At 37.2% G+C, this 26,909-nt stretch overlaps 2 protein-coding genes across 5 annotated transcripts in view; both read left to right on the top strand.

Annotated features, from left to right (window-relative positions):
- LOC139975299 (tripeptidyl-peptidase 2-like) overlaps positions 1-5,399 on the top strand; it is a 46,059-nt gene extending 40,660 nt beyond the window's left edge. For all 3 annotated transcript variants that reach the window (XM_071983119.1, XM_071983118.1, XM_071983121.1), the window contains one exon: positions 136-5,399. In XM_071983119.1, the coding sequence (XP_071839220.1) occupies positions 136-225 (90 nt within the window). In that variant the 3' untranslated portion in view covers positions 226-5,399. The remainder of the gene's footprint in view (positions 1-135) is intronic.
- A 2,960-nt stretch (positions 5,400-8,359) lies between these two features.
- Positions 8,360-26,909, top strand: part of LOC139974772 (transcription factor Dp-1-like) — a 52,297-nt gene continuing 33,747 nt past the window's right edge. The window contains exon 1 of one of the 2 annotated variants that reach the window (XM_071982185.1): positions 8,360-8,606. In XM_071982185.1, coding sequence (XP_071838286.1) covers positions 8,564-8,606 — 43 coding nt within the window. In that variant the 5' untranslated portion in view covers positions 8,360-8,563. Of the gene's footprint in view, positions 8,607-8,645; positions 8,816-26,909 lie in introns of those variants that run through there. The other variant, XM_071982186.1, reaches the window with a different exon arrangement.

Raw genomic sequence — 26,909 nt, 5'->3', positions numbered from 1 at the left:
GTCTTTGAATCGCAACTACGGAGGTCGTCTCAGTTTCTAGATAACTTTGTTTCGTGTAACTATCATGCGCTATTGTATTGTATATGTCAATCTCTCATCAAAAATATGTCTTTTGTCTCTCATTTCACCCGTTAGGTTTATAGGAAGCTTGGCTGGGAACATTTAGCCAAACATTCTGAACAGTGGCTGCTGGTGAAGTACCCACCAAACTATGTACCATTCTGATTGGCCAGTTTTTTGTTTTTTTTACCAATCCAGCGTTTTGATTGGCCGGCTGTCTCGTCCACTCTGTCAATATGACAGGTTCGCTTCAATGTCATTTGTCAACCTTAGATTCCTGGCTCAGTTGTTTTTTTTTGTAGATAAATGAATTTTGATAGTATATGTATTTGTCTGCCAAAAAAAAGGAGAGTAATAAACAGAAGAAAAATCTTTTTATGTATCCTTAAAATTTTGCAATATAAATGTATACCACTAATCCTATGTCAGTATTTAAAAGTATTCTTTATAAGTTAGGTAGATTTATGGTTCCAGATATGTTTCAAATAATTTTTTAATTCTACAGTGATTGAACAGTTTTTTCTTAGACATTTGGTTCTGAGAAGAAATCAGATATCAAGTCATGAAATTTGTCAAGACTTTGTTGATGTACAAGTCCGGTTAAAGGAGAGGAAATAATCATTTAATATGAAAACAATTAAATCCTGAATAGAATATTGACTTGTTACATTTTGGTACAGCAACTAGGATTAGACATGAAATTATCTTTTATTTGAATTTATTTATTGTATCATTATGCTGCGGGCCACTGCATGCTGTTGGGTTAAACAATACACTTACAAGTACAGTATAATAACCAATCAATTAGATTACTGTGACACAACATTTTATGAAAGAATACTGTCTTAGCCATCAAAATAAATATGAAACTCAGTTAGTCTTCATGTAAAATTAAATGTAGCAGAATGGTAGCACAATTACGAGGTTTTCCCTTTACATATTTCACAACGAATAAAAAGAATAACTCAAATTGTTTTGTATTTTTGCAGCAGTCATGTGATATAAGGTAGCATACATTTCAAGAAGTGATCGCCCAGACCCACAGATGATAATATCATTGACTAATAGGTGTTTTTTTTTTTTTTGCAAATGCAAATAGGTTGACAGAATTTTTCTATGTTTCTATTGACCTCAGTGGTCTTGAGTCTATGTGGATTGAATTTTGAATTTTTTACTTTATACCAAAAAAAAAAAGATTAAAATTTTAATAGTAAGGTCTTTGTTCAGTACCTGTGCTCTACCTCTATATAACTATAATATTTTACAGGTAACATCAGTTACGACAGAAATTACAAGTCAAACTCATTCTAGCTCTTTACAATTTGTATTTGGCTTGCATTTAGAGAGATCTTTAATGTATGTAACCAATATATATAGTCATCTGTCTAGAAACCATTTGTGACCTCACCGTTGGAAAGTTCCGTCGAATTTCATAATCAAAATGACGCTTTTATCACTTTCCTTTTGCGAGGACAGGAGCGTAGATAATTACAAAGCAAAGAATTCTCTACAAAAAACATGGTTGCTTGTCTGTCACCTTTGAGGGTGGCGAGAAGCCAAACTTGGTTGTCCAAATGAGGTGATGGATTTATTATGGCAACGTTTGACTAAAGTACTGTTTAACCCTTGTCTATGTAAAGCAAGATGTCTAGGAGGTTTCATACCATTGGATAGCAACATCTAAAATCAACCTTGCGTTCAGCTGAATTTGAAAGTGAGTGAAAAAGTTGTAGGGGAAAACCTGTATTGATGACATGTACCGGATATTTATTGTGTGAAAGCGAAGTATTGCATGGAATGACATTAAAATTTCAAATTATTTGGTGAAGAAGGTGCTCGGTGATTGAAATTGAAAGAGGAAATTCAACGGAACTCTCAACAACACGGTCAAGAGGTTCACTTATTTGTTACAGTAACCTTAAAAAAAAAGCTTGCAATGATCATTAAAGTCACTGTTTTGAAGCTTTTGTTCAATATTGCATTGAGTCCCACACCCCTCCCCCCCAACCTTCCACCCCAACAACTACACATAAAGGTGAAAACTTTGTCGGTTTACTTTTATTAGACATTTAATCTTATGAAAGCCCCAGAAATTCCCATCGAATCTGCCTGTATCTTCTGGTCATTTTCTGACAATTTTTTCGTACATAATTCAAAAATTTGTCTTCCAATTGGATAGCTCCGTCACAAAAGGCTACCAAATTTCGTCAGGGACTTTGAATATCTTCAACACTTTGTAAGTTTAAAAACGAAAAAAGAACTTTTTGTTTTCGTGTGGATTTTATCCCGTATACACAACTTGTGCATGTCTTTTACAAACATATCTATCGTTTGTGCACAAAGTGTTGAACAGCTTTACTTGTTAAGAAATACTCTTTTATTTATTTCTTAGCTGATATGCTAGAAAACAATTTGCTTTTAAAGTGTAAATAATCGAAATGTCGCTGATTAGTTAGAAGATGTCCAAAATGTGCCAACATTCAGCATTGCAAAATTTGGTTATTGTTTTTAATAGTTGCTTTGATTCTTACCGATAAATAGATTTGCTTTGATTTTACTTGGCTTATCTTACCATTTAAGAATCTTCTGGTAAGTTGAAACCATGATAAATTAAATATGTTAGGTTGAGATTTTGGCAATGCTATTTAAAAAAAAAAGTCATTAAAAAAATCATTTTATTTTATTCATTTCTCCGTTCACACTTCATGAAATACCAAATACTCGAGTTATTAAGGACATAATGTTGTGGTATCAGAATTATTGACATTTTAAGATATGAATATTCATAAAAACAAATGGCCAATGAAACGCCTCTATTTTAAACAGTAAGTAAAAAAAAGTTGCTTATTTACATTTTTCATAGTAATATTTCTTTTATGGAACTAGATAGTAGTCCATGCTGCTTTTAACATCCTTTCAATAGATATTCATTTTCAATAAGTTTGGTGTGGTCGATGCGTCTTATAACGTATTTCATAGGAAAACGTTAATTTCAGGGTGACGTTTAGGTATAAGCATGAACTGACTGAAAAGAAATTTGTTAAATATTTTCTGCTGATTATCAAAAATGCTGCACAGATTTTAACGGGAATATTTCTAACTACTCTGTGAGAAAATATTGGGGACATTACCGTTACTTGCTCAGGGGTCAATGAAACTTGGTGATGATTTCCAAGAACACTCTTTTTCTATGAAGTTGGTGTTAATAATTTTGAAAAAAAGAAAAAAGCTTTCTTGTAGGTTTTAGATACATAGTTTGGAATAAGAGTGAATATAGCTTTATATGTATACATGGTCTGTGTATTGCCAATTTGGTGTGTGTTATCAACTTATCTGGAAAAACAAAAGCTACATGTATGTAAATTTGGCAGGATTTTAAATATCAATTCAGAGCTTCTATCATCTAATGTTGTCAAAAAATTGATTATTTGTAAAACATCAGTGTTTTTTTTTCTCCAGAAGATAGAAATGTTTTGGGAGGTGGATTAACATCAAAGAATTATCTGTTTGAATTGCAGATGCTTCTCATTTTAGGGGTCGGGTTGTGGGAAGAAGGTGGGGGTGTGGGGCAGTCCGAGATGGGTACAAGGATTGATTGCAAATGAGTGTCAGCTATGTTTATCTGTCCTATATCTCTACCTGTGTATCTTTAAGCAGTTTCTGTTTTGCATGGGCAGGGCTCAGATGCTGATGAGTATCTTTAATGTCTGGTGGGCCACTATTGCAACACGGTACCAACAGGATACCATAATATATTCATTTTTATCGGTTTGCAACATTTTACCACCAGGCTACCATAGTTTATATGTTTGCGACATGGTACCTAAGGGCTATCGTAGTTTCTCTGCTAAATTTAGATACACACTGATTTTAATGATTTCAATTTGCTCGTAAGAATCGTGTCAACGAGAAGTCTTATTTTATTGTATCGTGGGAAAGTTCACAGTTTCAACGGGTCAATTTTGCTCATGAAAAAAGGGAGAAAAAGTACAATTCTCAGGTGACATGTTATAGCACACTTAATTAAGTTAATATGTGTTAATGGCGATATATACGATACGGGAGGCTCAGGACAAAAATAAAAGCAGTTACATATAAAGCTAAATATATATCTTATTTCAAGTAACCTTACAATCTCCCAGAATGCAGTGCAACCCATGTTTGATATGACACATTTCCTGCTTTGAAGTATATTATTACATTTCCTTTGCGATATGTCATGAGGATTATAGATCAAACAATCTAGTTTTTGCTTGAAGCTCTGTTTTAAAAAATGGTTTACCGTAATAGTTCTATCCCATAACTTCCTGAATGGGTACATCACATAGATCCACCCCCTCCCTCTATCCCATCCTTCTCTTCCCCCCCCCCTCCCCTCTCTCATCCCACTCTTGAAAACATAATGACAGACTTCGACCCAGGCTTTTGCTCAGTAATACTCTCATCACTTATGTTAGCCAAAGTTATCTTACGAAAGATTTGCAACGGATTAAAATTGGCAGTAGTCAATGCTTAGGTTACTACGGCTGCTACTCAATCGCATCTTTGGGTTTGATGTCAATATTTAGACAACCTAAATTCATTGATATATCAAAACAATCAAGTATTGGCATGGACATGGCGAACTATAGCAGTCGCATTTTATGTAGTGATATTCTATAAGGCCTTGCCCATACTATATGTCCAAAATTGAAAAAATACCTCAAATTTGCCATGGACTAAGATCATCCCTTTTTCCACCCTATCCGCCCCTTAATCCCCCACCTGGTTCCCCCTTCTTCTTGGTTTGCCTTTTTCCAACCAACATATATTATGGTTCATAGATCAGTTTAATTTGCTATCAATCCTAATTTATATCATCTTTATTTCTTAAGAAGATTTGGATACAGGGAAATTGACTTTTTCTGTTTTTCTTCTGCAATATGTCTGAAAACATATTTGTTTTCGCATGAAAGTCGTTAGAAATAAGGAAAAGTGAACATAATTCTATTTTTTTTTTTAGTCTCTTGGATTTTAAAGGTTAATACGTTATCAAATTATGCCATATAGGAGGAAAACAAAGTTTATATCTATGTTATGGACTTAGGAAAATCTGATTTTGCAATGATTCTTATTAATTGCTGTGTGGTGTTAAACCTCTATCAAGATCTTAAGTGTCATTTAAATGTTAGCTGATATGTAGGTTCCACCTGAGCAGTCCTCTACAAGTTTTCTATTTCGCTTTCTCTTCTGGCTTTTATTTTCAAAACAAGGTCAACCCTATATTTGATTTTCATTTTTCAGAGCAGTAGCATTTATTGGGAAGTTGAATAAAATTGAGTTGAAGGATGATAATCAAATTGCATCTTTCTTTCTTTTGATCTACTCTGTCATGTTTTGTTTTTTCCCCAACCTTTCCCGACTTGTCCCAGATCTCGCCTCAGATCGCATTTAATTTGGAATTGCAAGGTTACCCTGAGATTCTAAAGAAGAATAAGTTACTAAAGATTTTGATCTGTTTTACTGATGAAGTATAACCATATGTTCATGCTACCGATAGAGGTCGGTCGTATGGCAGTTTATTATGCTAATGGTGTATCGTAAGCAATTCTCAAAGTGGACAGAATATTTAGTTGGAAATCTCACTCTCATCAAAAGAGAGATTAGGAGGTACACAGGTACCCACCAAGAAACTTATGAAAAACAAAGAAAACTACTAAACACAGAAACCCAGACTCATGCTGCAGCACTTAATTTGCTGGTCTAGGACACTCTTTGAGCCCTTTCACCCACATTTGATGTTATTCATGCGCTATTTACGCACCAAGAAGAACATTTGAATTAAAAAGGAATTTCGTAAGCAATTACCCTACACTCAGAAAACCCCACCCCATACCCCAGAAAACACCTCATCACATTCGACCCATCAACAGCTGTGTTTCCTTGAGATAGTTGCATAATTTTCTGAAAAACATGTTTTCAGTTATCGCCAGTATATGATTGGTCAGACTGCAAGTTGCAATTGAACCTTATTGAATAAAACCACTAACCACAATATAACTTCCACCCGATCCTTACATACGAGTAGTGGCGTAACCAGGGGGTGGGTGCCCCTGTAAAATGTCTTGCCCCCCCCCCCCGGAAATGACATTGGACGCCAAAAAAAATCAAAAGAAAATTTCAATATGCATTAAAAAGCTTAGTTAACCATTTCGCGGTTGACGTTAACCCGTACTTGACGGGAATTCTCAAATCAATACCAGTCTGTGGTTGCTACACCCCCCCACCCCATCCCTTCCCCTCGCCACATACGCTACCCACCGAGATAACATGCTACCATGCTTGTTATATCATTGACAAGTTTATTACTTTATACCATCGTTATACCGATCATCCGAAGTTAATCTGTTATTGGAAGCTGTAGCGTGACATGTTACTTAATTTCAACATCGCACGTGTGAACTCACACAGACTGATCAGTCATTATATATAGGCCTAACCGAAATATGAGCCGAAATATTGTTGCCAACGACTATACAGATTTTAAGCCGATTAATGTAATAAAACTGATGGAATATGGAAAGTTTTGTAGTGGCTGAATGAATGAACCCTAAGTCGATGAAACTGAGCTTCATATACAAAATTTATTTAAATCATAACTCACAGACAACGAGAAAAAAAAGTACTGTTGAAAGAATATATATAGTCCAGACCGAATGAGAACCTCATACAAGACAATTGAAAGGACAATTGTCAAAATCCCATCGATATACCACCTTTTGTTTTTTGTTTAACTTATCCAAATTGTAACTTTCATTCGGCAAGTAAAAAATAAAACTGAAAAGGTGCTTCTTCCAATTATATAGATATACACAGCCTTTTATAGATTAAATGTGATTTATACATTGATGTATCGATCAGAGCACACAGGGTTATCAGCTACGAGTATAGCGACTTTCTCCATTGAAGCTCGTAGCCAGGGGGCGATGAGCGGTCGCCCCCCCCCCCCATGAGAGAAAAGGGATGGGAAAGAGAGAGAGAGGTGGAGAGAGGGGAGGGGGCAAGGCGGGGGAAAATTGGAGAACAATGTGGTTTCTCACAAAGTTTCTCAGTGTGGAAATTGGAATATCTCATTCCCATTAACTGACTAAAAATAGATTTAATAGGCACATAGTTATCTTTAAGCCTTTTGTTCCCCATACTTTTGAAAAGCTATCTACATCGGCAACCTACATAGAGTCACGCTATCGTAAAAGAATGCAACCAACTGACCAACTTGTAGGCTACAGGGGGGAAATTGCAAAAAATGTTTTGGGCCTTTATTAACTTGATGTAGCCAGTAAATTCTCTAAATTTGACGGGTTGCGGTATAGAAAAATTGGCAAATCTGCTGTAGTACACTGAGTAACCTTCTAACTGGTATCACACCATTACACCATCGTATTTTTTATTTTATTTTATTTGGCTACTATGTATTTTTGGCTACTATTGTCCCTACCCTATAAAAATGTAAATTTCTAATTTGAGGCTGTCAAATTTGTGTCCCATGATTGCATCCTTTTGAAGTTTCATACCACAAATTTCTGTGGTACGCCCTCGAATTAGTATTTGTGTTATACCTTGTGCGCAAGCGCGCGCGGGTCAACGATGTCAAGCCGTACCACATGACCGTATATTAACCAATCAAACTTAGTGCTACGACAACACCGCCAAGCTTCGTTTGCACTACTGGCCGTAATATTGAACTTCTAAATTTCTAGTTTTTACTCCAGTTTCTACATTTATAGGTTTTCTGTAGATATGATACCCGATATCTGTTAGATTGAATGTGTGTATTCTTCGGCTGTAATAGTTGTCAAAGTTAGTGTGCTGAAATATGGATTTGAGAATGGTGCGATTTTGACCTGAAAACTGTGCAGTAACCGTACGTGACAGAGAGTCGGTACGTCTTTTAAAAATAACATTACTGGAACGATCATATATTGTCAAAATGGAGTTAATGGACATCGAAATATATGAATTTACTATTTACGTTGCCACCACGTAGCATTATAATTCTCACAATTATTGCACTCCTTTTATGCGAATGATGTTGTTTTTAGAGACATCTAGACAAATAATTGCGAATTTGATATGTTCTTTTGAAGTATTAATTTTAGAACTTCAAAATGTAAACATTAGCTTCATGAACCAACAAGTGAGGCAAAATTGCAACCAAAGTCCTCAATAATAATTAACAAATTATTAGGACCAGAAATTAAACGGCAAAAGGATTGATTCGGGGTCACATTTTTTCATTAAAGCTGCACGTATAGTCCCTAGCCTTTGTTATGATATGACGTCACTCTTGGGCACTTCCGTACATGTATGCATATTTTCGTAACTCTCGGAATGACCTCCTCGTTTCCTCACAGGGTACAGCAACGACCCCTTTGTTTCCATCAACCCGACGAGGAATTTCTCCCGGTTCCATAAGCTTCAATGAGCTTCAAAACTGGTGAAAAAGAGATAATATTTCCCTGAGATGTCAGAAGCATCAGCCACACTCACAAACCTGTGGGTTGGAGGTAATATCTACGTTACATTTGTCTGTTTATGCCCGTTACTAGTGATCAATGTATTGCCAATGCCTTGCCTAAGTTACCTATCCATTACGTGTATACCGTTGGCTCAGTAGACATTTAAATCCAGGTGGTGGAGACTGCAACCATTGCAGCAGTTAAGCCAACTCGACCATCTGTGAATGTGATCAGACACACGATGATGTTTCCACTGGGTAAGACAAACCACTTCAGTATGTTTACATTCAGTGCCAACTTAAAGTAATTTTGATTATATGTTCTAGTACTAAAAGATGTATTTCAAATGTATGAATTGCCTCTATTTTTTGCAGTGGTAGCCAAATTTTCTCATAAAAGCATAGGTTAGGTTACATGTATAAATATTACTAGGCCCAAACTAAGTTAGGCTTATGTCTGTGTCATTTGGATGGTAATGACATGATAGGCCTAGTACCAGCCTAGTACTTGATCAGTGATGTGGGAGTTGAGCACTGATGTTATGTGACTGCACATGTGGCTGGTGAGAATGTATGTCAGGGAAACTATGAATTAAGTAACAATTATTTGAAATCACTTAGCTTTGGCTAAGGTCTATGATAGTAGTGCTAACTATAGTTTAAGTTACTCTTGAAAATGACATTTTGAAAGTTAGTCCTACGGAAGGATTTAACTTGATACTCTCAGCCTTAGGCCAATGTAACAGGCTGGACAGACTGCAATTACTTTGGGTAATGCATTGTCACTGGGTTATTCACTAGGGTAGGCTTATTAGACTGTTTTAGGTCAGGCTTAGGGATATTGCTACTAATATTATAACTCAGGTAAAGTAACAGAGATTTATAAAACTTTACAATAAGAGTTATTGATAGCCCTAGGCCTACTTTATGTTCAAAAACTTAGCTTGCCGATGGCTGCTGCTGATAATGATATATTTAGGAAGATTGCTTAAACCTGTTCTTTTGAGTCCTGGAATGGCCAAAGGAGGTTTGCCTATGGGACTCTTCATGAACATATTTGATCATAGCTTTCATCATCCAATGGGTGAATGGAAAGGTGAACATATGATTTTGTTGACCATACTGCTAACCAAAAAATTCAGGCCATTTGCAGATTGCTAACTTAGAAAATGTTTGTTTTGGTATGCCTATATTTCAAGTGTGTGGCTTGGGGTGTTTGGAACTTATGCATCTTTAGATATTGCTGAATGGTAAGTTCCAGCTCCATGCATGTGTAATGAAAAGTGTTTGTACAGTATGACAACATCCCATAAGGTGTGCAATAGGCTTAGATGTATTTAGAATAGTGCACTTCACGGTAGTTACGTGTGGATGTTTACTACTGTACGTATACCACCATGTGGCATGTGAAACATTCCATAACATTTCCTTTCCCTCATTCTGACAAATAAGCTCCAGATTCTAAAACATGAAATGGTAGTTGTCATCTCTGATAGTTGATGTTATATTTTGATTGGAATTTTTTGGGACAGTCTATGTTTGGGAAAATCATGTCTAATTATGTTTAAAAAAGATATACGGTACTGGAATTTTATTCCACATTTAGCTTAGTATTTGCCTGATTCATTTCTCAAAAGCTGATATATGTCTATTGAAACTGAAAATAGATGGCAGCCAATGGAAGGTTTGCATTCCAGACAATTTGATGTCTCAAACTGGCATCTAGGGATTCTTGGACATTATAAGCTATTTAAGATCTTTGGCTAGGATATTCATATTGTGCAAATAGAGCTCAATCAAGGGTGCTTACAAAAGAGTGTGTAATTAACCTCTTGTAAAGTTAAAGTCCCTAATCCCTTTTGTAAATCAGATAAGAAGTTTTCAAAGACATTTACAAGTTAAAGGACAGTGTCCATGAGGTTGTCCTAAGCCCCCATTGTATGCTTTAAAGGGAGGGTTTAGTTCAAAAATTCAAAGTTGTATTCATGATGGCTTCTTTGAAAGTGATCATTGGGGGTTATCAATACTTGCTGAAAGGAAAGCATTATAATTAACTTTTCTGTGTTAGGATCAGTTGAATCGGTGTTAGGATCGGTTGAAATAACTTGCTTAGAGCTGCATACGCTATATGAAGGTAATACAAGGCAAACCTGAACTTGAAGCGTGTTCAGTGTAGCATCATATACCAGGTTTCCTGTATTCCAAGTCAATTGACCAATTATGCAGCACCACATATTTAACAGGCCAACAGAACTTGGCATGCTAAATGTGAGCATGAAAGAACATACTGTATTTATTGCACACTGGCTAGTCAGTTGTGACAGGGTATATATATATGGTAGTTTGCATTATTTGGTAGGAACTATGAAGAAAACAATATTTCTTCACTTTTTTTTTTTAGTAAACTATTTGTTAGAAACACCTGTTGTTCCTTGGATTAAACTTTGTACCGCCTTAACTGAGCAGTTTTTCCATATTTTGGAATAAAATCTAGAGTACACTAACTAAATATTGCTAAATATTCTAAATAGTTTCACTTGTGGGTCAACTGGATTGTCCTTTCCATTTCTGAACTTGTAAATACCGCACATATTTTACGCATTGTTTTCATTGGCTTGAATCAATCTTGTGGTAGAAAAGATGGAAGTTCAGTGAATAGAACAGTCATGTGTAAAAGTATCTGTGAAGGATTGAATGATTGGAGAGGCAGTTTATCCTTAAAGGTGACTCATTTATATTGAGTACAGTTGATATCATATATACTTTTCTAAAGTTTCTTTTCCCATATTCTTCTCGTTAAATGTGACAGATTTGGCTCCGCCCACCTCCTTGCACAGTTGGTAAAATTTTGTTAAAAACAGCTGGCAATGTTAAGAGACTTGACATTAAATCTGTTGTGGGTAGGGCATAGGCCTGTTGGAATGCCATTAACAATCGCATTAATTAACCACTTTGCAAATGCAACATATTTTGCGTTGCAAAATGGAATTTTCTAACATGTTGAAGCTTGAGAAAAAAATGAAGAGAGAAGTGTGTTCAAAAAGTCCTGCCCAGGTCTCGAGAAACATGTGTGCGAACATGTTGCATGTGTATGTACAGCAACTCAATGCACCTCATGTGATGAAGTAGGAAGATTTGTGAAACTGAACTAATAGCGTGCATTCTGTAGCAGTGCCAGTCGGGCGTGTCTGAATGGTAAATGAATGTGTTGAAATAGGGTACCGTATATGTTGTTTCCCCATTTCTAGGAAATATCGAGGTGTTAGGACTAATCAGTCATTTAACAGACACACAATTTCTTTTTCAATGTTACGTAACTCTGAGAAACCTCTGTTTGCGTAACGTTTATGTACATGTTAGATAAAGTGTACTCGAGTGTGATGGCATGGCTCATGTGTTGTCTGCCATGTGACATGACAACGCAAAATTAGTACCTGCATGTAACCATGCGATAGTACGTCGGGTGTGTGTTCAATTGGCCATTAATGTCATGGTAACCGTGAGGTCATAAACATCTCAAGATTTGATTGAAACATCGAGGTCAGGCAATGGCTTCCCAAAAAGACACAGTCTACTTTAAAACATATTCTATGTTTACTGAACGTTGGGAAAGTGTAAAAGACTGTATGACACTAATATTGAGTTTATTCTTTGGTCAAGACCTCAAGTAATGAATGACTGATATATTATGTGACCTATTTAATCTGTTTTAGTCCTGGCTTGGGAATGATACTACTTGGGTCTCATGAAAGTGAACAGAAACATGACAGTGTTAACTAATATAAATGTTTTGAATCTATAGCCTTACTAATATAGCATTCCACTAGCAGGAAGAACACAGACACTTAAGCCCTACACTAGATACTAGGCATTATCACTAGTCGTAGTGTGCAGACTGCCTTTAACACTCACAGGAAACAACCAACTGGGGAGTTTTGGCAGAGAACTCTTTAATTTCTTTCAACATCATTGCATGCAATAGCAATTCTAATCCCTAAGGCTGTTATATCACTTGTTGTTAAATCTATAGTGAGTGTTAAGTTAAGATCATACCATGGCATACAGTGAGTACAGCATATGTATATATGTACAGTACTGCAGTTGATTACATCTGCATTGATATCGTGTCACTCTAGTACTAGTAAAAGATTGGAATGCCAGTTGTGTGGTTTCACTACTTGATCTGAATGGAAGGTTTAATCCTTTGGTAATGCTAGTGCAGTATGTTGAAGATTAAATGTACATAATGTCTGGTATATATCAAGTATCATGTGCATGGCAACCAGCTGCCATGTTGGTTTAGTGTAAAGTAGCTAGCTATAGTTCACTTGGGTAACACTGGATATTATTGAAATGGATTATTATTAATCCATATGACCATTGATTGATTACCAGTTAAGGTCTGTGAGGCAGACTTTACATAGAATGTTCATCCAACCAGCCAATGTTAAGGAACATTGTGCTACATAGTAGATAATAATTAGAATGTAGCCTTCATTAGTACCTCTATTGAAAAGGATGTAACCATGGTGACACAGTTGTCCAAAAAAAAATGGGCTGTAACCAAGATCTCCAATAAAACTTTGCAGCATGGAATGGAATGTGTACATGGTAACCAGGGTTATGTCAACACAGAAAGTGCAACATAGTAACTGTTTAGAGCTCTAAGTTGCTTCCTGTTAGGTGCCATTATCATAGTTCTCCCTGCCTACAGGTGGGGCTTTAATTTGACTTCCCAAAGCCAAGAGGATTTTGTCTTCGCGTCATGAAAACAAGAACGGCGAAGAAACTGACGAATCTATCGAATGAGGTTCGAATAGACCGTACATTGAATGAGCAGGGAGCGTTGAATCGTTTATCTCAGTCATCTTCAAGTGCCGATTGCTTGTATCCTACAGTATCAAGATGTTTAACCACACAGGCCCACTGTTACGCTGCTCCAACTTATCTCTTGTTCATCATAACATGGTTACACTTGGGGTGATGGTTTAGTTTACACCCAATTACCCAAAATAAAAGGATAATTATATAATTGAAATAAAAGAAAAGGAAAGAAAAAAGATGTGTCCCTGTGTTTACTTGGGACTGTTATTATGGAATTATTATGGAATTAAGTGCCAGCCTGTCAGGACGTACAGAAATAACAATAGTGTAAAAACATAACATTACTAGTTCGCATTTGAAGATGGTCCCAGGGAATAATTTATCGAGTGCTCACATTGCAAACTTCTATTCAAAGTGGGCAAGTTGCTATACAAGTGTAAAGGTGTATAGCAAGTGTAGCATAGTCTTGTACTACTTTTGGACATAGGAAACAGTCTTTTACATCAGACATATTTCAGAGTCTTCAATACTGCTACACAAAATTTGAACACTATAAATTTGTTCCCGGGTCCTGCAGGACCTACATGTACTCCCGGAAGCGATCAAAGATGTAGGCCTTTCTAATTTGCTAACATAGAGAAAATAGGAAATGCAGATTTATATGCCACAATACTCTCGTCGCAAACTGGTTCTGTATATATGTAACCAATGGTTAGGTTCGTAGCCTTTCTTGTTCAAGCCTAGATATCATTAAACTGAAGGGAGTGTCCAGTAGTTGCAGTTTGATGACGTTATTTAAATTTTGGATAAATGCTTTCAGAAATATTTGCGCCAGTCTTTTTATTCATGGGGCAATCTGATACGACTTGGTTGATAGAATTTTGTATTGTGTAGGAGTATCACATTATGTTAAAAGATCTTTTGAGTGGGTGGGTGACCTAATTTGTTGTTGTGTTTAGATGTAAGCAAATATGCCAATATCTGCCAAAATCAGAAAAAGTGGCAAGCTCTCACACTATTGGACGTATTTTATTCCATTTCAATATTGAAGGTAGAGTACTTTTAAAATAAAGGGATGTCTTGTTTGGGACTTTACAGCACTGGAGAACAGGTTGGATAGGATTATGGATAGACCTTGTAATGAACCAGTAATGGTAATACCCATATAGGACAAACACTGCGTAAGTGTCGTAACGTTCATGTATGGTTTGGTTGGTCTGCCAAATAAATTCTAATTTACTCTCCCATATTTCTGCAAGTTTATGCAAATGTAATCCAGCAGATGCATTAAAAAGTTATTTTGCAATCCTACAAAGAATACTTTCGCCATTGGTTCATTTAACTTGTGCATGGCACTGCGAGGCTGTATGGGCCATAGAGATGCACACTTGCAGGTTGTTAAACTTTTCCACATGACTTTTGAAAACATGATCACATAAACCTGTGGGTGTTTTTCAAAAGGCAATTGTAGGATATACAGTGTTGTATGGCCTTGCAGTGCAAATCAGTATACACACAGAAGGAACAGTTCATAATAATGTTAACACAAAACTGTACATACAACTGTAAAAGCAGGCTTACATACAACAAGAGACCAGTAGGGTTTTAACTTTGCATAGTAACAAAGGTTTCCCCCTTGGCAGCTGACTGAATTTAGAAAGCTTTTGGAACGATTCCCATCACTAGTAATATGTTAGTTGGGTCACCCCCGATACACCTCCCCCCCCCCTCTCCCATGAGCAATTGTCATTGTCCTGTGCTCTATAACCCAGCCCTCCTTTGTAGAGTACTACCAATCTACATCAGGTGTCTCTACTATGCATTAACTGCATTTACATTCAGTTTTGTAGAAAATAGACGCAGGTAAACAGACTGATATACACTGCATAAAACACCTTGTTATGCTACTCTCATGTAAATGATGATTGAGATACCAGTATTGTTGGAGACAGTAAGATACTCTGCACATAATAATACAAATTATGCCTTAAAGGGCGTACACATGTTAAGTATAGGAGAATCAAACCTGAAAATATGCATGGATTCCGTGAGGCCATACTGTACATGTATACATTTAAAAGATGGTACCAACGCTATTAATTTGAGTGAGAGGCAAAGGTTAGAAGATCACATCAGAAAAACATCCCCTCTCTCCACCTGACCTCCCGCATCACCCGACCTCCCGCTCCACCCGACGTCCCGCCCATCCGACCTCCCGCTCCACCCGACCTCCCGCTCCACCCGACCTCCCGCTCCACCCGACCTCCCGCTCCACCCGACCTCCCGCTCCACCCGACCTCCCGCTCCACCCGACCTCCCGCTCCACTTTACCACCCGCTCCCCTTACCTCCCGCTCCACCTGACCTCTCGCTCCACCTGACCTCCCTAGATGACGTAGGGAAGCAGTATGTTGGATAATGGGACCAGGGAGAAGTGCAGAATAGTATGGTTTTGGGGGAATTGTCCACCTTAACTCAGTAAATTTGTTCCTTCGATTTTACTTGTCGTTGTGAATAAATAAATCTCTTTCAGATTGGGTAAAGTATTTTTACTGTGCAAGGTTTAACCAGGAAGCTGCTCTCTGGTTTTAAATACAGACAGCCTGTCTCTTGTAGTGAACAGTGTCTGTTGATATAATTTACTGACATAACAAATTTTTTTTGATGTTGTGACTGATATAAGGTCAGGAAAATCTTTCACTAGAAGACATGTACTTCTGCAACTTGATTACTTGATTTCTTGGGTCTAGTTCAATACATCAGAATGTGTGTACAGTATGTACTGTGAATAAGCATCTGCTATATGGCTGGTTAAACCACTTTAAGCTGATAGACCTTTGCATACTGTAGGTTAGCAAGAGTTCCCTGGTACAAAGATAATGTGTGTGTTCAAGAAGCAAGCTATCAGTAGTGTTCAAGGGTTTGGCTAGTTTCATTTTGAATGGTATAGTTTGTTATTTTTGGGTTACATATTTACAGTTTTTTGATTTACTGGAGCAGTGACCCATGAGAAGTCTATCTTTTGTCTCTTAAGTAATTTAAGCAAAATTTCAACCTAAATAGTATACACTGTAACAATGTGTGATTTGAATAGGCAATACACTGTGCATTGACTTCACTCTGTTAGGTCAGGACTGTATTAGTCACAAAGTATGCAAGAAGAACAAGTGAGAGGTCACCCCTGAATATGAAATGGGGAACACAATTCAATGCCTTGAAAAGCCTTGTTCTGATGTTTTCAAACTGGTGTTACCCTGCTCTTTGGTCATAAAATGGACCACAAAGTTCCCTACCCAGTGCTGTGTTATTCTATCAAATGTTGGGTGAATAGGAAGTAGATTAACTCCGAGCCGGTGTTTAGATGGATGTTGAAGTAATAACCCCGACGGCGCCCACACAGCTCTGATATAAATGCAAACCGTGTGTGCGCGTCACCATAAATTCTTAACATACAAGTGCAAAATATAAATATTATTGAAGAAAAGTACCTTTTGCAGATATTATGTATATATGCACTTAGCATTGGCCTTCCTCCTCCCCCCTCCCCCCACCCAATGCTCAAGTATGCTTAAACAATAAAGAGGATATATACATGTTTATTCAGGTACTAACAGTCATCCCCACAAGAAAACCTTTTTTGGAAGGCGCTCTCATTTCATCCTGATTCGCAACATTTAAGCTGCATTTATTTTGGTACGAGTGTTCTGGTAAGTCTCATCTCTTCGGGTTAGGCCCATCGTCTAGCCTGCCGAAGCACCCCTCTGGCAGAAGCAGCTTTTACGAGATAGCTCATTTCAGCGGGGTAAAATTGGAACCAGTTTTTGTTCGGTAAATGGCCCATACCACCAAAGAAGTCAGAAAATGACCTAATTTTTGACTCAAACTCACCAAGATATGATAGTAACACTTTAATTGTATGATTTAGTTAATGGTGGGATTCCCCTTTGATTTCCCAAGGTTTACATAAATGTGTTTTAGAAATTGAGTCTATGCCAGCAGATCTTTTTATTTTCGTTTTGCTTTCCTGTGTACAGTACTGTACATGCCTGTATCTCATGGTTTTGTGTTCTCAGTGTGGGATAATCTGACGAAAGTAAATGGGAACGTTTAGTTGATAGTGCTCGTTAGGTTCATTCAGAATGCCATGCAACCAGTTACGAGAAAGTGATTTTCTAGTCCAGGCACCGTGTCCATGGCCAGGAACTTTGGAAATGTATGAGACGTGAGAATGTTTAGTTGATAGTGCTCGTTATGATCATTCAGAATGCCATCAAACCAGTTACGAGAAAGTGATTTTCTAGTCCAGGCACCGTGTCCATGGCCAGGAACTTTGGAAATGTATGAGCCGTGTGAATGTTTAGTTGATAGTACTTGTTAGGTTCATTCAGAATGCATCCAACCAGTTACGAGAAAGTGATTTTCTAGTCCAGACAACGTGTCCATAGTCAGGAACTTTGCAAATGTATGAGACGTGAGAATGTTTAGTTGATAGTGCTTGTTAGGTTCATTCAGAATGCATGCAATCAGTTACGAGAAAGTGATTTTCTAGTCCAGACAACGTGTCCATGGCCAGGAACTTTGGAAATGTATGAGCCGTGAGAATGTTTAGTTGATAGTGCTTTTTAGGTTCATTCAGAATGCATGCAATTAGTTACGAGAAAGTGATTTTCTAGTCCAGACGACGTGTCCATGGCCAGGAACTTTGGAATTGTATGAGCTGTAAGAATAAATTTCTCACAAAATATTGAAGTGTGTAAAAGTAAAGTGGGCCTGATGTTTCGATCCTAGCAGGATCTTCTTCAGAGGCTGAATGAAGAATGAAGTGAATGAAGTGCACTTGTACAATGTAAATACAGTATATCTGTATGCTTATGTGATCATAAAATTTGACCATATTAATAATTATGTATGCATCTATTTTTATGCTTTGTACTAAATAGACTTGGTCAACATGATAACTGATCCCTGGTACCTTTCTTTATGTGCTGCCGCATTAGTCAATACATAATCCCTCTTCACTTTGGTGTGCACAAGCTCATGAATATTAACATGTGTATGGCTTTACCACACTATGAATACGTTTGGGCATGGGAACCACTAAACGTTTTCTGGTCGAGAGTAATTTGCAAGTTTAGAATATTCACTAAAGTGCTTTAGCCTCATTCACATTTGAGAATGCCATGTAAATAGCATTGTTACTGGTCATCATCATTGGAGACTATAACAACCTCCCAGTGAAGTCCATACCCGGAGGGTCCCATGAAACTCTGGACAATACCATGTACTGTATAAATGCAGCCATTATTGTTTGCACCAAAGGATGTACAGTAAGATAGTTTTTCAGCTTTCAGCTATGATACCACAACTTAAGTGGGAGAGAGTGCTTCAAAGTGTAACATTAGTGGGGCATACAGTAGCTTATATCTGGGACCTACTCTCTGGAATATCTCCAGGAGTCCGAATGGAGTGTGAATGATTTGTTCGGTGAGGATTCAAATTCTGTTCCGTTGCTATAATTCAACTCTTGAACACTGTATGAGCTGATAACATTTGCTTTAATCATTAAATGGCAATCATTCCAGTAGTTATTCAGTGGTAACATGTTGTAATGCCTATGTTGTACAGTCCCACACCTTCATTTCAACCTATTGCCTGTGATTGGAAGCCTTGGTACATGTACTACCGTACTCAAACTGTCAGCATCCATTGGTTAAACGAGCAAGTTTGCCTGACCCTCACACTCTATCACATGTACATAAATATCATTTACAAAGTTGGCTGTATTTGTCTTTGTTCATTTCAAATATATACCAATTGTATTTTTTATAATGGATGGATATCTGTCTAGGGGCCTACCAACCATCGTTACTCAATTGTCCAAACTAATACCACATGTTGCCATCGAAAAATTACTGCACAGGCGTAAAATACCCTCGCAGAGAGCCCACAAAGACCCCTGGCCACACCAACGATGGACACATTTTTGTTAAGTAGAAAAATACTGAAGCAGAATAAAAAATACTGAAATTGATTGAGGATGCTGTGTGCTACAACTTCTGTGGCAAGCAAGCCTACCTCTGAGGACCAGGACTTTGGGGACAAAGGCCATTTAAACTTTCAGACAAAGTGCAGTGTATGTGCTCGGAAAACCACCTCAACTGCTATAAGAAAGAACAGCTGGTTGTGCCTTCCCATTCACTGAGTTGTGTTAAAGGGTAGGATCTGGTCCTCTGCCCGCAGAGAACTTTTAGTCTCCAGACAAAAGAAATTGTCAACATCCCCTTGGACTTAGAGGTGAAAGATTCTATTCACACAGCATTTAAATGTGAACCCTAAAAAGGGCAGCTGACTAAATGAATAGGTAAAAGGTACCTCAGTCAGTCCGGAACAGCATCACAATTAGATTTGCTGGATAGCTGCACGTGGACAGTGGCTTGTGGTTTCAACGATGGTATTTACTCACAGTAAATTATCTTGCTGGGTGTAAATTCTGATGCTGTGGAAGTGTGTACATGTTTGATTGCCCTTTGTGTGTTTGAAACCAGCCAAGGCTTTTTTTTTATTGGACATTAAAAAATTTTAAATAAAAAAATGCTTGGGGGCCTTGGTTGCGACAGGGAAATAGATGAATAATATAATAGTTCGGTGTGTTTATTTCAGTTATGATCAAGAAAATGTAATGGATACATAAAATAAATTGATAGTGTGCAGAAGATAAATTCCTGGCAGCCTCATGTTATACACATCATCTTTATTCTTTATGACACAATATGTTAAATATTAAGCCAATTTTAGTGTACGAAAGTACGAAACAGGTATGCTGATTTGACGTAAAGTTATGTATGACTGCAAAAGTGTTCATATCTAAATAGATAGTTGGCCTGTCTGTACTTTAACCAGTCAAGTGATATTTAATTAGATGCAAACAATTTTTTTTTATTCTATTGCGCTCTTCAACAAGTAGCTCATCTTTAATTATCACAGGAAAATTGCAGAACTGAGGAAATTTTGGTCAAGAATGAAGGTGCAAAAGTTAACTGCTGTCTTAGATATTTGACATGAACTTGACTTCATTATTACTTGTACATAAAAGTGTGCACATCATTAATAGTGCTTTGATCTCGTTGTCATCAACTGTAACCCTATATGTGTTCGAAACTTGGCCAGCCCAGTTTACCATGTGCAAGGTAGCATATAGGTACCTCTGCACCCCTGGAGTAATCAATACCTGAGATGTGATGGATTGTCAATATTAAAGATATGATCCTCAATTAAGTATACAGGCAGTTGAAAGTAGGTTGGTTCAGGTTTTGAAATAAAATCACTTTGAATATTGTGATGGGTTTTTTTCCAATCCGCCATTTGATATTTCTAATAAAACATATTCCTGGTGAAATTCTGCTGGACTTCGTCCTTGAAACATTCGTAAATATGGCTACAGTTGGGTTTATTCCCTACAAGTTAGTATACCTGGTATATTATCATTTGCCTGTACATGAGATGTACAGTATACAACAGTAGATTGTACCTGGGCAATCTGGTAATTCCATGTTGCTGTATGGTGGGGCCTCCTCTCCTTCAGATATATACAGTGTGTGAAGTAAGATAGACAGAGTGGCATTGAACTGTTGCAATATCAAGGAAGAATGTCTTTGTTCCCCAAATCCTACAGAGGTCAGTTATATCAGACCCTGTTGAGATGTGCAAAAGCTCCACAGGAGAAATACTGCTGCTACCACCACCAACAAGGGGTATGTATGTATGTATGTATGGCTCATCTGTATAATATATAGACTGTCAGAATTGTAATAGGTAATTGTCCACCTTGCATGTGGTTGGAATGTACACAGGAATCTGGCTCAGGAGGATGAGAATGAGAAGGAGATACAGCTCTAGGGAACAGAGAGAGAGAGACTAGGATTGACCTTTGCCTCCTCTTCTTTGTGAAGAAAGGAGGAATACAGAAAAGAACATAAAAGCTGCTTTGTGAGGAGGGGCTTTGTTAGTTGGTGGTGGTGTATTGTTAAAAGCCTCCATCTTGGCATATATACACATGTATATCATGGCGTTGGTCAGTATATCCATAAACGGCATTCTGACCAATTCGAATCAAGGAATGTCCATCCATGTCTTCCAGTGGATGGGTGTTAACGTGTATTTTTTTCCCTGTTAGTATGGCTCTGATGCAAGATGATAATATTGTCATACATTGTAAATTGTCCTCACATAGTGAGCACTATATATTCACCACCAGTAGCCAGCTAATTGGTAACTCGCATGCAATTCCAGCCTACTATCTAGCAAGGAATAGATTAGAGCTCTCACAGTCCGTAAATGTCAAAGTAGATCTTGTCGTGCAGGATGTGGTGATCTTTTTATCAATTCCATTTGTTGATAATGCACTGTTGCTAATTAGCGGATATAAAGTCCCTCGATTGTTTAAACCGAGATGAATGTTCTTAAATTGACGGCTAATACTGTACTGTAAACGAACAGAAAAAGATGATGTTTACTTCCTTAACAACACACCAAACAGACACTTGATGAGTCTTGTGTAGAAATTGTGAGCAGATGATGAATCGAATAAAATTACATTGCGAGTATGCTATTTAAATGTCCTGACAGATGGTTGGCAAGCCCAGTCACCCTCAATGTACCAATTATAGAAATAGCTAAAGTTAGCATCATAGATCCCCAAATAGGGATACATTGTATTTTGAGTTCATTGTTTAATATTCCTTGTTTTTAGATTCTGAAGAAAGTAAGTTCTTTGTTCTTTTAATTTTTTTTCCCCCTGTGATACTGATGGAATATTTTCAAGTTCCGATGTCACTGAAATATTGTACCTTTATAAAATGACTGACACATGGTCTTTCTTTTGTAACACGACACAATCCAGGAAGTTATAGGAATCAGGAGTCAGAGGGATACCAAAAGGATGGACTTTTATGACATCTCACTTGTACATAACACAGCAGCTATGATATCTCAAAAAAAAAAAACATTTTTTGGTTACTTTCTATTTTGTTTATCCTCTAACATATAATTTTGTGGTATTAAAAAGTTACTACCTATATTTATACTTTGGGGGTCTCAAGCAGCATGAAAGTCTCAATCCTTTCTGGCAGGAATTCCAGATGCCCCAGAGAGACCACAGAGGGTGGCTGGAATGGAAGCGGGTCTTACTCTGAGGTTTGTTTACCTTTGCAGCAACTTTTAAAATGGAGATCCAGTTTTGACAAATGATGAAAAATCATCATTGCCTGAAGATAGAAAAAGAGAAACCAAATTTTGGAAAATATTGAGATTGTGATCGCCTGCTGAGAAGGATTTTGCCATGTTTTGGTCATGGCTTTATATAGGTCATGTGAAGGCCTGAATACATTCTACTTTGTCATAACATTTCAGTTATAAATGTTACAACCTTTTTTTTTTTGGGGGGGGGGGTTGGTAGATGGAAAAGCACTTTGTCTTTGAAGTGAAAACATGTTGAGAAATAAAGTTAATTGCTCAATATCATCATGAAATTTCTTCAAGACTTTTCAAACAGTTGTGTTTACCCGAAGAAAATTGAAATAGAGGCAAATTTACTTTACAAAATTATAGGACCTGTTCTGCAATAGTTCTGCTCTGTCACCGATGTGCTGAGGTTTGCAGTTGGTTGTTTCTACAGCAACGATTCAATCATCGTTATTCTTGTTCATTGTTTCATTTCCTCGAAGAGCAGTTTCGTATCCCTTTTGTAAAGATTGTGAGATCTGTACTGACCAAGAGCTTTTGTGAACTACAATGTGATACAAGCAATGTTACATAGCAACAGAGAGTTTTAAATTTAGTAGTAAGGTCTTATCTTGAAAGTTTACAGATCTACTGATGGGCAAAATGTTGAAGAAGGGAAAAAAGGACATTTTGATTGTTTTCAAAGACATTTTGAATTTGAATTTGCATTCATGAGGGAAGAAAACTACAGTACAAATTTCAATACTTTTTCTTCAATCATAATTTTGGTAATTACATTGAAATATTGGCATTATCGCAGAAATATTACATATATTGGCTGGGATCAAAGGTCATACTAGGTCACCAATGGTCAAACTGTGATAACCTTGTAAACACGATGACTCAATATTTTAAAGTTGGATTGACTTCAAACTTTGTATGTTGATGCACCGTATTGAGTTCTTGGCTGATATTGTTTTTGGCTGGGATCAAAGGTCACACTAGGTCACCAGAGGTCAATCTGGAACATTGTCAACATGATATCTCAAGAAGAGAAGCTTAGATGAATCTCATGCTTGGCATGTTGATGTTGATTATGAGTAGAGGAACCCTACTGAAATTGGTAGAGGTCAAAGGTCATTTGCGGTTAACATTTAAGTGAAAGTCTGGAAAAATTGTAAACACAATAACTCAAGAAGTGCGTACTTCCTTGAGCTTCAAACTTATGTAGATCCAGCTTGGTGACTACAAGAACCCTATAGAAATTGGAAGTCAAATGTCATTTGTGGTCAACATTAGTCAAAGTCTGTAAAACCTTGTAAACATGATAAAAAAAAAAAGGTTTTAGGAACTTCATATATAATATGTACTACAGTATGTATAACCAGCTTAGTGAGTGCAATAACCCTAACGAAATGCAGCATCTCCAGAACATGAACATCAAAGGAGGTGTTATGTAGTGTAAAGTTTATACACAATTTGGTGTAGGTTAGAGTTCATTTAAGGTCACCAGGGTGTGAAAATTCCTTGTAAACACGATATCTCCAGATAGGCAAGTAACCGCTGGTAGGTGTTTCCCTCTGGTTAAATTTAGCTTTAAACATAAAATTCACATTGTCACTGTTACAATTGCATTAATCTGTGTGGAATTTGATTTCAGCTATTGCATGAACAATATCCTGTTTCAGTTTTGACAAATGAACTGTTGCTCAAAGGTAATGTAATATTCAGAAGGGGAAAACCATTCTCGCATGCATATCGACACACAAACTGTTCTTATTTGTCGAAAATTTGCATACAATTTTACAGGAATTTAATATCAGAGCTAAAAGATTACAAAATCATTGTAGTCCATTTAAAAGTAGATGAAAAAGTATAATAATGGAGAGAAAATTGGTAAATTTGTAATTTTGTTGTTGTTCAAACCAGCAATTAGTTAGGGATCTATCTGTGGCAAGTAGTCCACCAGCATGGTGAGTTAATGTCATAATTGCATTGAATACATCTAGGCAAGGTACCGTCCAGCAGGGCTGTGGGTAAGTGGTTAATTACCACTCTTGATGAACTGTTTTACATGTATCAATTCTGAAGATGTGCTCTAATTTGTTCTAAGAGTGGTGACAGGAAGCTTCTGATATTACAAAGGTTATGATGGCCACTCCTGTTTTATCTAGGCTGATTCCAATATGCTGCTGGTAACTCTCTTTTGGGAATGCTTCAACAGGAACTTAAACTATGATTACACCAAGAGGTTCATATTTGAACAGCGGATCTCTTCATCCTGTTTGATTTTACAAAGTCTGTTTGTAAATTGACAACAAAGAATTTATGTTGATTATTACTCTAGATACTTCACATGACCTTGCTATATAATAGCACAGTACAGTATGTGTAGCACTGGAGCTTAAAAGAATGTCTAGATCTTCCAGGTCTTCCACTGGGTCTCATAGTTAATGCAGACCTCCCAGCGAAACCTTTAAATCCTTTAAAAAACCTTTTAAGATTTGTTTAGAGTAGAAATATTGTATTCAATCTTGCTAACCATTGGCCATTAAGTTTTTGTGGACAGCCAGGCATGATTCATGCAGTAATTCAAAACAGACTAACAAAGAACAGTTAATGTAAGTCAGGTATTTTAAATAAGGGCCACAGATGATTTTTAAAATGGGCATAGATGGTGAGTGAGTATCTTACAAATTAACTTCATTTTGGACCCTATAAAAATGTGATCCTAGATCTGAAATAGTCATCTATAGAGTATCTACACTCAAAATAAAATCCAAGGTTGTCACTGCAGGTGAAAATGTCCCTTCAATTCGGATCAAGCTGAGTTGTATTTTAATCAGCCCTCCTCCCCCTCACCTCCTCCTCCTCCCACTCTCCCTTCCCCCTCTCTTTCCAAACCTTTAAATTAATTTTTTTCATGAGTGAATGCCAATCAATGCCAATCAGCTGTTTAACGATGATGTTTGGTATGTGTTTTCCTATAAAGGGAATTGTCATCTGACAAGATCTGCCATAGGCATGGCAAAGATTTGATCATGTGACCAATATTGTATAGTTTTACTAGCTTAATATCTGAGTTAAATACAGGCCTTCTCTCCTCCCCAATCCCCCCCCCCCGCCCTCAGCATTTAGACTCTGCAGGTCTTTGCTTATAAATACAGAAGTGATGGGCAAGTAACCGGACATCTTGGTGTAATTATCCCCTGAGCATTCACTTTACAGTTTACACTCTTGATCACCTTTGTTGTGTCAGATCCTCCAGAAAAAGTAGATCAAGATGGCGAAGTCTGATCCGCAGTACATGATCACCCTTTTGGATCATCCCCCCCCCTTGCATTGTCAAATGATGTGAACAAGGCTGAAAGCTTCTTCTGCTTGGATGTTTTGTGTTAATGTGTGAAAAGTTACCCAATTGGGGTTTTCCATGTTTGTTTATTCTATAGTTCTAGCTGGGTTCAAGCTTACTTATCATGCCACAGCATATATATCTGACTACCTGCTTACCTTCACAGTAGAATGCTGCAACTTTTGAACAGGTATTTGAGATTCTTGCTGGTTAAAATTCAATATAAATTTCTATGCAAGTGAGCTCGGCTGTTGTCACCAGATGCAAATTCCTTCATCAACGGTTTTCAGTTGATAGCTTTGCAGATTTATTAATGACTTCACATGCATTTATTACAAGCCACAAATAGACGCTGTGCGTTCACCTCAATGCTGTTGCAATAGGGAGTGACATCTGGTAGATTACAACAGAGTTAGCGGTTAAACAAGCTTGCTCTGTCCAGTCTTCCTGCTAATTATTCCTTAATGGTAGATTTGGAGAAGTACTCTACTGTAAGTGGGCGGTGCCCAGGGAGCGAGGGCGCAGTGCTAAAACCTTCCAATGTGTAGTTAGCTAGATGGGAAAGTGCAGATGTGGGACTCTGGGAGACAGGTAAGTATCGTCACTCGTAAATCCCCAAAACAATAAGTTTTGGGGAATTTATCATACTTTTTGAAAAAACACATAAGTTGTCATGGCCAGGTCTTACAAATCACCTTTAATTTTGGCGTGCTGACTCTTTTCTCAACTTGTTTTAATTAATTCAAATAAGCTCCAAACGGTTAACATTCGTCCGAGTGTCTCTCCAATACTTAAAGCCATTTAATTTTATTTATCTACTTTAACAAGACAGTTTGAAGGAAGGGCATGGTAACTGCAGCATTTTTCGTTTTAAAATTACCATCATAAAATTAACATTTTATTTAGGACAAAGCTTTTACTGGGATCAACTTTTGCCAATTACATATGATATATAGGT

This window comes from Apostichopus japonicus, chromosome 10 (genome assembly GCF_037975245.1).
Source record: "Apostichopus japonicus isolate 1M-3 chromosome 10, ASM3797524v1, whole genome shotgun sequence".
NCBI lineage: Eukaryota > Metazoa > Echinodermata > Holothuroidea > Aspidochirotida > Stichopodidae > Apostichopus > Apostichopus japonicus.
Note: the sequence above shows the minus strand (reverse complement) of the source record. Positions and strands in the feature narration are given on the sequence as shown.